The 11,091-nt window shown below is 43.8% G+C and overlaps 1 protein-coding gene across 1 annotated transcript; it reads right to left on the bottom strand.

Moving 5' to 3' along the window:
* Positions 1 to 5,570: 5,570 nt before the first annotated feature.
* Positions 5,571 to 10,274, bottom strand: LOC118511458 (dynein regulatory complex subunit 4-like). Its single transcript, XM_036054559.1, has 4 exons — positions 9,464 to 10,274; positions 9,137 to 9,348; positions 9,042 to 9,066; positions 5,571 to 8,969 (listed from the first exon to the last, which is right to left on the bottom strand). Exons 2-4 carry the CDS (start codon positions 9,137 to 9,139, stop codon positions 7,639 to 7,641), a joined length of 1,359 nt encoding a protein of 452 aa, XP_035910452.1. The 5' UTR covers positions 9,140 to 9,348; positions 9,464 to 10,274; the 3' UTR covers positions 5,571 to 7,638.
* Positions 10,275 to 11,091: the final 817 nt, after the last annotated feature.

Raw genomic sequence — 11,091 nt, 5'->3', positions numbered from 1 at the left:
GGACGAAGCTAAAATGTTTTCATTCTCTTGACCCAATCAGAAAAATAAGCACCCCCGTCCATTTAATCTGCACCTTCCCTAAGTGTGCGCTTGACCTGAAGCGAACGGCTTACGGGTGGAAAAATACCGGTTCCGATTGGAGCACGTCCGTTGCAATGCGGATGAAAAATAAATTAATTTACCATGCTCATCCGATTTTTTTTTTTCAAGTGGAAAATCTCAACCCTACTGTTTTTCTTATTACGTATTGTTCGCTTCCTTCACGCGGTCACGTTTTGCTTTCTTGCTGGTGCCCTTTTGCCGAAACGCGATTCACACAAAACAATCACACAAGAGCAGACAAACAATTTATGGGTGCATCATTTAAAAACATGATAAATCGAGGCTTCGGACCGGCTCGTGTTTTTCCACACCCTCATTAAAGCGCATTAGAGGAGTCCGGTGGATGGGAGCCCGCTGGCGGAAGCGCAAGGAAGATGGCGCATTGCGATGGTAATCAATTAAATTGTGTCCTCCGATAAAAGCTTTATCGCCGGCGCCACCATCCGCAGCCGGGGATGGCTTGCGAAACGCTCCATATAGTGTGGTTAAAATGTATTGGACACAGTGATGTTGCATGCAGAAAAAAAGGGTTCAATGCATTTCCGGGTCATCATCATCATCATCATGAACAGCATCAGCGAAGGGGTATAAATAAACACACACTTTATTATGTTCTCGCCGTGTGGCAAGCTGTAGGTTCTGGCATGAACACCGAGCGAAACCATGTTGGTGGCTGTGTACCCCCTCACTGCTACCAAACTACTCAATATATGATGAACAATCAGGGGGAGGGCAACGCGTTTGGGGGGGAGGGAGGAGCCCAAGATACCAAATGGGTCAATCCGTTCTCCCTTCCATGGTTCTCCCTCCCAATAAATGGTCCCATTCCCAGACTCATCATTTTCGTCATTTGTATTCGTTTACCATTCGAGAGCACCATGAATTATGAGGTGCCTCAGCAGCATCCCCACGCTCCCACTCGATCCTCCCTGGGTGGCGTTGATAGTGCAAACTCAATAAAGACACCACCACCGCCGCCATCGAGGGTGGAGGGTTTAAGAGTGAACCTGCTACCGAAAGGCCGGCCACATGCACATTCAAGTGCACTTGATTGCGGGAACAATTTGGCATAATTAATGTCATGCACCGAATGTGCCGAGGGAAATAGGTTCGCTGCTGCAAAAAGGCTGTCCCACCACACACACACACACTCACTCGCTCACAGACACACACACACTGGAGATTCAATCGTCACACAAGCCAGGAAAGTTGTAGAAATAAATTGAAAATTAATCAGTCGCTGATGAGGTGAAGTGGGGAGTTTGGTGGTGGTGGTGGGTACGGCACCTGGTGATGGACATTAAATTAGTTCCGGGAAAGTGTTTATGTTTTAATCATTCTTGAAGCCTCTTTTAATGAATGTGGAATAAAGGCGGAGGAGCGCATTTGATGGAGCCTGTGCAAAACGCTAATTGAAATAAAATAGATTTGAGGAATATAAACTACAAAAGAGTCTACCAGAGTTTTTTTTCGGGAAGGAAAACTTTTAAAGAATTTTGGAGAAGAAAAAGTGTGCAATATGGCGGTAATAAGGACATATTTTTTAAGGCTATGAAAATCTTCTTACAACAAACTTCTGAGTTTATGTGCGCTTGATAAATGTGGTTTGGTCGATAGCGACTGTTTCCAAAGAACGAAACCTTAGAAACTCTTGAGTGCTTCCTAGCATCCAGATGTCCTTGCTGGTACTTATTTCATCTGAGCGCTATATGCTGCCCACCTCCTGGTGTGCGTTTGATGTTAGATGCTGCAATTTTCATTGAAGAACTTCTTCATTGACTGTTCCAAAGATATGAACGCATGTTGTTAGCCACTACTTTTAAGGGTCTTTTAGTGATACTTGGAGGAGCTTGCTTGTTTCGCATCAAGGACGTTTAATATTTTTACTTACAAGGAATTGCTCGGGTTAAAGGAACTTAAAGAAAGTTTAACATCATGTAGCTTAGCTGTCGCGATCCCGGTTCAGGCTATTTCCTAAATTCTACAGCTCGGTATAACGCCATGAGATCGAGCAACAAAACCATCCAGCTGCAACAAATCTTCATGTTTGCTTTCTATGAAGAAGATCTTCAAGAAATTTTTCTGAACAATATTTAGCGGTCAACCGTCATCATCATGCATAGGCAATTGTCCCTCCGCTTCTTTGCTAGTAAAACAACATGTTCATTAGAAACCATACTGGATATCTTACTGACCCTCTAGACTCCATCGGTGCTGAATCTATTTAAAATAAGCTCTGGCACACGTAGTGGCTGCAAGACAGAATACTAATCTGGTATTCTTGACGGTAATAGCCATAACTCGTGGAACGCTCCACCTGTCGATGAGAATAGATTTTGTCCAATCCAGTTAGTATCATTTATCTACTGAAGATTTAATCCTTATAACTGCTGCTATTCTTCGTAATCACTCAAAAATTACCTTCCTAGGTTGTCAACTGAAATCCAGTAAACCCTGGGGTAAAGTAATTGCATACATCAAGGCGTTAAACGTAGTCAAATTCATGCAGGCCGAGTGTTTATTTTTATTTCAAGATTACAATTTCAATTGAAGTCAAAGATACAACACGCTCCTCGTACACAAGAGGACAGCAGATTTTTAATTTTATTTCATGTAAACAAACCCAGTGCACAGTAACTGCACGTCCTAGCGAATGGTGGAAGTAAAATGGTTGAAAAGGACCCAAAATAGTCTACACACTCCCCCGGGATAAATCATGACACGATCGCCTGAATTGCGATCATTTGCGATAAGCGCCTTTATAAGAAGCGAGATAAAACACTCGCAAAACCCTCGCAAAGCTCCCGTTCTGAAAGCCAAAACGGCACCAGCGGTACGATTCCGATTCGTGTTAAAGGAAGTACCCCGCTCGCACAAACAAAATTAAATGCACACTCAGCAGCTGCAACATTTGATGCTGTTAGCAAGTGCATTCTTCAACACGTTAGTTGCGCCTTTTGTTCGCCTTTTGTAGCTCGTGGTGTGTTTGCCCCACTTTCTTTGGCCCCACTTTGTACACTGTAAAACCAAGCGCTGGGAGGTAAATAAAAAGCTGAAACATGAAATCGAAAGCAGCATTTCTAGTTGTAAAAACCCGGGTGAACATACATACAGGATAAAACCAGAAAAAGAGTACGCTTAAATCGACAACCCTCGTACCCTTCGGAAGTTGTGCTTACCGAAAACGAGTTCAACCGTGGGAAGATGCCGAAGAAAATGCTTCCCGCCACCATGAAGAAACTTACTGTTCACGATGCTATTCATTTCTAGAACTGCACTGTCTGCCTTTGGAACTCTGAACCGTCCCTCGCCCTCAGACAACGAAGTGCATCAGGCTGGGAAAAGATGTTGCTTAACTTTATGCTCGCTTTTCCTGTTTTCTTCCCAAAAGGGCATTCCTGCCATACTGTTTTTAGCACCCCCGATGCTCAGTTTCGAGCAAGCTGCAGCTGCTGAACCCAAAAGCTTCTGTTCCGGCCGTTCCTTCTCATCGTTCGCGTGCTACATCCAATGTATCGAAAGCGGAAAAAGGCGCATTCACTTTGAATTCGTGCACATACAACACACAACTACCACCCAGGAAACCCTACCTGAACCGGTCCCAGTTTCAGGCTACCCCAGCCAAACGTTACTGACTTTCATTTCACCGTTACGGTCTGTTTAGTGGATTGCTTGCCGGCAAACATTACTCACGTCAAGAAGGCACACGATATCGACTGCACGGTGGACTGCTGGCCACAACCACCACTCGAAAGCCTCTCACTCGCTGTTGAAGGTGATAAGAGATTGAAAACTTTCCCAACCGTTCAAATAAACGCCCCATTCTGGGTTTAGACCTTAAAGGATCGCTGTTTTAAAATGAAAAAGTTTTTCATCATCACGAGCACGAGATTTGTCGCTAGACTCTCGTGGCCCGTTTCGCAAAAAAATTAAACTTTCTCTGTCCTTTGCTCTCTCGAATTTGTCTCCTAATCCTCACGATCGAGAAGGGCTTTTAAATTTTCCGATTGTTTCCCGCCCAACGTTCATCCCCCATCCACTCCTTAACTTCCCCCCAAGCTTCCTCATCATCGTCCTCACCGAACGGAGCAAACGGAAAAGTTAAATTAAATATGCCATTCGGCTTCCGTCCAGTGAAGCACACCCGCATTGCAATATTCTTCGGATGGATCAGCTTTTGTTCGACCCCTTTTCGAGACACACACACACACACAAAGAAAAGAAAAACGCGTCTCGTCTGTCTGTCTGCCGTTCGAATTTGTAACCAAATTTGCATCCCCAATTTTCCGTGTGAAATCGGATAGCAAAACTCTAGCAGCGCCAACTGCCGTTTTTCATGGCGGGCAATAATAGTTTGGTGGCAGGTTCAAATTAGCGTTTCGATTGCACACAGCGTTCCCCGGAGTTTATTTGTCTTCCGATTTCTTCGGATCCTCTCCTTGCGAACTGGAAAGTTTCCAGGTTGGGCGAGGGCGCGATTTCTCGACGGAACACAACTAGTGTAACACAGCTTGTAAGGGATGAACTTTTTCAACCGGCAATTGCGTGTTTTAGTAGCTGAAGGCGATGAGGAAAGATTAAAAAACTTGCGCGAGTGTTCAGTGCTTATTTTTGATTGGGGTTTTTTTTTTGGTAAGATATCGACACTGAGATCATTTATTATGATTCGCACATTTTGGAATAAACTGCCATTTTTCGGTATAAGTTTTTCTCAAATCAAACTTTACTACGAGCGAGAATGGTTTTATGGCTATCATTGATAAATGGGTGATCGAATGGTGCAGGATCACTATGAAATTCCATTCAAACCATTGGGTTGAACCAACTACGGATAAATAATAAGGCGAAGCTATCAGACAGGTTGGCCAGCCAACACATTGTGCAGTTGTTCGATAAAGGTTCAAAAAAGACAATTCCGGTAAATTGAACAATAAATTTACAAGACCACATAGTCTAGGGCACTTGCATCCAGGAAGAAGTCGTCAAAGCATCTTGTTGAATTTAAGAATGTTAGCTAAACATGTTCACAATAAACAATATCTACTTTATCCCACCACCAATCATTATTAAGCAGAGAAAAAATATATTATTTGAAGCAACAGGAGCGAGCATCACTTGAGGTTTTTGCTAGAAGCAAAAGAAGTTAAATGAAGCTCAGAAAGTGTTGTTACAATGCAATGCAATGTTACAATGCAAACAAGCTGACAGAAGAAGAAGCAGAGCTCACAGTACACGATCTCGTCCCTGTCCCACCACATGTATACCAAACGAATGAAACCAATTCAAGTTACAAGATGATTAAGGGATGTAAGATGTAAGGGATGCTATTTTAAATGCTATTTACAAAGAATGACTTCATTTCGGGTTTCCTTGATTTGGTTTTATGCCACCGTGGCTAACCTATCTGGCAAGTGGTTGATTTAACTCAGCAAAGCTCATAATAAACAATCGCTTTTCTATCTCACCATATGTATTATACAGTGTGATATTTTATTCGTGTCATAGGCACTTTAAATATAGTTTACAAAATATAAATTAAAAGAGCTCACAATACATATTGTGTTCCATTTTCCACTACTGGCTTAACGTACTATATCTATAAATCTCTTAAAAGAATTTCTCATTTTTATCATTTACTCAGTCTTAAAATACTTCACGAACATTATAAAATAATTTCCGAGATTTATAAAAAACTGTGAAAGTTAATTTGTAGAAAATAATACAACATTAATCTTCGCACAGTTTAGATTCCTCTCCAAATGTAGTACATCATCTTGAAAGCGATACATCCCCTTAGCGACATCCAATATCCAATCAGCCTGCACGCCATTACTGATTCAGCGCGTACACCTACGCGGACGAGGCCCCACAATCTATGTTTACCATTAAGAACATATCGAAGGGATAATACGATAATCCTCTTCGCACTCGATTGACAATCCATCCATACACACGCAACCACACACATGACACACATTCCAGTGCCATTCATCCAGCAATCAATGTCGAGTATCATTACACCCTCATCCAGAACCATCCGTTCACGCTCATCGCCCAAGATGTTTACTAGCCCAGCAAGGTTTCTCCGTCCAGCGTTACCGGGTTACCCCGTGCACCGCAACCACAATAAGCAAGGATTGATTTAATCACAAACAATCTCCTCAACCACAACGCGAGCACCATTGATGAGTTTCCTGGCGGACACACAGATGTCACCAACTCAGGCGGGGAAGCGAATGCGAGCTTCAGGCCGTCAGCGGCCCCACAAGACATTGCATTGTCCCTGCTGGGTTCCGTAGTACGGAAATGGTACAGTGCCGGGCGACCGGTCGGTCGAATTCCGCGATACGATACGGTGATGATGAATAAATAAGCCGTTTCCGTCAGACCGGAGCCTTCGGTGGCTTCATTTGCATAATTGATTCCAAAACAGATAAGCAATGTGACGGGCGCAATGGTGCTTCCGTGCTTGCGAGCTGTACCTTTGACGCTGTGGAAGGTAAGTTGAATGGTAATACGGATGTGCCATTACATCGACTATTTCAGTTACGCAAAGGTGCGCTTTAAATTGTGTCGCTTTCGTGCTCGGCGCACGAGAACGGTCTTTAATTAATTTCCAACTCTGTTTTAATGGTGCAATCTCTCCGATGACTTCCTTTCCACACTTTGGCAAAGAAATAATAAGCCGTTAAGAGCTGGTGCACAGCGAGTCGCAACTCATAAAGCCACTAATTACTAAATCGCCCTAATGAGGTATGATGGCCATGTGACCATCAATGGCTCAACGCTAGAATGCATCATCCGTCTAAAGGGTTTTGAATGTTGACAGAGAGCAAAAAAAAGGTCAAACGCACACTAGCATATAGCTCACGTAGGTACCACCGTACTCGTACCAAACAACAGCTTACGTGGAACTACTTTACGCTTATCCTAATGTCCTTTCCTCGAATGTGTTGCGAATAATCTATCCAACCGGTGGTGGTACGCTTGTTTGCATCAGTGCTGGGACAGGGAATTATACTTCTTTTCGTAGCATAATCCCAACCAGCACAGTATCACAGTGCCGGGTAGCAATCCAGGGATCGGGGGGTGCTTCGAAGCAAAGTGCGAAAGGAAAATGGAATTACCGGTGAGGCAGCTGGTAAGGCAGCCGCGGAAACACAGAATCAGGCTCACACCTACACAACCACCCGAGGATAAAATTAAACGACGCCCATAAATGATTCATAATGATGCGCCTGTAATAATTATCATTTGCATTTGTGCACACTCAACCACCGCTCGGTTTGTGCTACACGCTCGTTCCGTAATTAGTGGTTTGAAGCGTCAAGATAAATGCTTTAAACTCGCCCACTTCTCAACTATGTCTGCGTGCTTTGACGCAATCGCGTGCCGAGTGTTATTTGCTCGCATCTTACGGCAAGTGCGGTGCAAGCGTCAATGCTTAGAGAACCATGGGTAAATTTGAGATCCCCTTTAGGTTAAAGGGGTTAAGTGACAACAGGATTTTAGTAACGAAAGCATTTTGAACGGGCCCTATTTCTCCTGCCGAAGGTTGGTTAGTTCCAGATCCTTCAGGGTGATGCCGTACTTTACCAACTTGCCCTCAATAAGCGATAGAAGATCGTCGTACATCTTGCTCACTCGAGCTAGATCGTAACGTAACGCCTGAATTTTGTCATTCTTCTGAACCAGTAGCTTCTCGATTCGGACACTCAACGATTGAGGTTCGATACCGGCCAACGATAGGACCTCACCAAGAATAGCTTCCCGTTGCTCCGTTTGCTTCTCGATGTACTCCAGCTTACGTTCCAGAAGCGAGTTCTTGAGCCCCGATTTCTGCTGCAATTCGAGCATCGATTTTTCGAACAACCTCTTCAACTGATCCCTCTCTTCCACCAGCTTCTCACACCTCATCTGCAGCACGTCCTGCTCCAACTTTAAGCTGGACAGTTGCTTCTGCGTACTATTCAACCGGGTCTTCACTCGATTCAGCGTGGCCTTATCACGATCATAGTACTGCAGCTTCTTCCGCAACTCTACCAGCTCAGCCTGCGAACTCTTCAATGGCTCCGTCAACCGCTTATTCTCCGCCATCACCTCACTGAAGCTCTTCAGGTCCTTATCCGACTGCAGACGCATCTCCTCCATCTCCTCCTTCATGCTGTTGATCAGTGCCAAATTGTTCTGCGTGATCGCATTATAATAGCTCTTCATCTCACGATACGCCTGCTCGTTTGTGCTGATCAACTCAGCGATCTGCCCATTCTTACGCTCCTCCACCTCGGACAGCTCCATCTCGTGGCGTACCTCAGCCTCTTCTTTGTAGCTTCCCAGCCGCTGCTCAAACAGCTTCGTCATGGCTTCGATTTCTTCCTGAAATTTAGCTCGCTCAACACTCAACAGTTCGCTGTGCTTGAGCTTCAACTGCTGTATCTCAAGCTCGGTGTTTTCTTCCTTCTCGCGCAACAAACGCTTCAGGTCACGTTTGTCGTTTAGCAACTCTCGCTCTTGTAGAGTATGATCTTCCTGAGCCATCTTGAGCTGGGTCATCATTTCCGCCCGCAGTTCTCCAATGTGAGATTGATGCTCGTACTGGAGGTGTTTCATCTCTTGCATCACATTCTTGGTGTCCTGATCGGCAAGCTCCTGAGCTACCTCGACATCACGCTCCTTGCCACGGATAACCGCTTTCGCCTCTTCCAGTTGTTTGCGGGTAATTTCCCAATATGTTCGCAGCTTGTCGCGCTCGAGCTGGAAGAAGTTGCGCTCCTCTCGCTCGCGCTCCATCTCATTGCGGAGCTTGAGTGCGAATTGCTCCAGCTGCTCCCGGGACATGCTGGACGTGTCGACGCCATCGATGACAGCTGGAGAAAAAAAGGAATATCATTGATTTATTTTGTTCGAAGAGGATGATGAGATTTTTTGGAGACACTTACTACTTCCTTTAGCTTTTTTAGGACCCTGTTAGGAATAATCAAAATAAGTTCAATAATCTTATAGAGTCATATATGAAGTCTAAGCAACAACGTACCATTTTCCTAGACTTTGTTCACGTTGGGTTAACACTTCACCAAGTATCACTGTACTGGTGATACAATTTAAACGCTAAGGCTACAGTTCCCCCTATTTCTTCACGTTCAAATAGTTCCGCCGTTCCGCTTCGACTGGCACACCCCAAACATACACTATCCGGAGTACGGAAGCCACAGTGCGCACGGTATACAGCTCATCTAAACGAGAAACCTAAATCAACAATTGTAGAAAATCGTAAGCGAACTGCGTGCGTGTGTGTATGTATACGAAACATGTTTAGAACATGATTTCTGTCGTTTTCTTCGCTCCTTCGCAAATACTGTACCTTGCTACCGAAATCCAAATATCCGCTCGAACCGCGAGCTTGACGGTGCTCCTATATCCGGCCGTTTGCCGACTCGGAACGGCAACGGAAACAGAACGAAAGCTTTCCAAATCCGCCCGTACCGGAAGGGAGAACCAGTATCCGGCGAAAAAAAAACAACAACAACAACAGCCAGGAAAAGGTAACGAAACAAACGCAAAGCAAACGCAGACCGAAGAACGTACGTTCGACGCTTTTTCACTTTCGAGATTGGCCCACGGCACTTCTCCGGTGGTGACTGCGTTTATTTCGTACAAACAGTGCCGCAGACAGCAACGCGCGCCACGTTGCCATGGAGGCGCACTACCAAGGTAGCTAGCTGCTGCTGCTGCTGTTTGCCGAACGGCTCGATGGTGTTTTGAATTTATCACGTTGCCACACGATTGCACGTTATTTGCTGTTTATGATGGAAGATTGAGCGCTGAAGAATTTTGATCGTCGCGCTAAGAAGCTCAAATGTTGATAGCGTTGCTGAGAAAAAATGGTCACTATTGATTCCAGAAAATAGTTTACGGTCTGCGATTTTAAGTTTACCAGAGGCAAAATTCTCTTATGTAAAACTCATTGTAAAACGAAAAAGAAACAACGCCTTCAAAAACAAACCTGTAGCATCACTAGCAACAAACAAGAAGTAAAGAAAAAAATCAAATAAATAAACATTATGACAAAAGAATTAAGAAATATGAAAATTATTGAAATAAGTAAAGATATAACAAACTTAATATTGTTGAAAATAAATAAAGGGAAGAACGATTCAAATTTAAAAAAATTATAAAAAATAAATATAACTTCTAATTGGGCCAGGTCGTTCATGTAGAATAGAAAAAACTCTTGTACTTAATTTATCTTATCTAATTTCTTCTAGTTGTAAAACACCAATTTTTTCTTCATTTATTTATCGAAATTATTATTTATCCTAGTAATTAAGGTTTTTCTTTACAAGTTATAGTTGTTCTTTAATTTATCTGTGATTTCTTTTTATGTCCTCCTTGTTATTATAAGAAGGTTATCGACTTGAAAGCATCCAAAACGACTTTCCATAGAATAAATCAATTTGCAATACAACAAAAGAGCAACAATAAATGGTTATCAGCAAGTAGTAAAGACAACGATCGCAAGAAGAAAGAAACAAATTCGACAACGAGTCCCTCCACACCAATGTGTTCCAATTCATTTAGAACCGAACCACTTCCGGCGATATCCATTTAGGTCGCTCGATGGCATTTCGCTTAATGCATGACGATGCATGATTGAATCCGAATGCACGACACAATATTGAACTGAGCATTCGATTCCATCGGCTTACGGTGCACCAGCGTCTCTCGCCCACCTCCGAACATCACGGAAACGGTTGTTCGGGAAATTGGGTAAACCCGTGTCTTCCTGCCGGACCCCCAAAATGCATTACCCGTGCTGAGGAAAATTAAATTTTGCCGTGGAACCCTCAAAGGAGTGGAAGTCGTTTCCGGGAAAGAAACGTGCCCCAGGATCCAGGGGTCCGACTTCTACGACCAGTCTCTGTTTCGTGCAAAGCTTTCACAACAGATTAGAGACCGGGCCGTGCGAAAAATTCACTTCCAATCAGTGCT

This window comes from Anopheles stephensi, chromosome 3 (genome assembly GCF_013141755.1).
Source record: "Anopheles stephensi strain Indian chromosome 3, UCI_ANSTEP_V1.0, whole genome shotgun sequence".
Taxonomy (NCBI): Eukaryota; Metazoa; Arthropoda; class Insecta; order Diptera; family Culicidae; genus Anopheles; species Anopheles stephensi.
The sequence above is the reverse complement of the archived record's forward strand: the minus strand, read 5'-3'. Positions and strand labels throughout refer to the sequence as shown.

Excerpts from the sequence above, each read along its gene's own strand:
- LOC118511458 (XM_036054559.1), bottom strand. Across the intron at positions 8,970-9,041 it reads TAAAAAAGCTAAAGGAAGTA|CTGTCATCGATGGCGTCGAC; the intron begins GTAAGTGTCTCC and ends TTTTTTCTCCAG.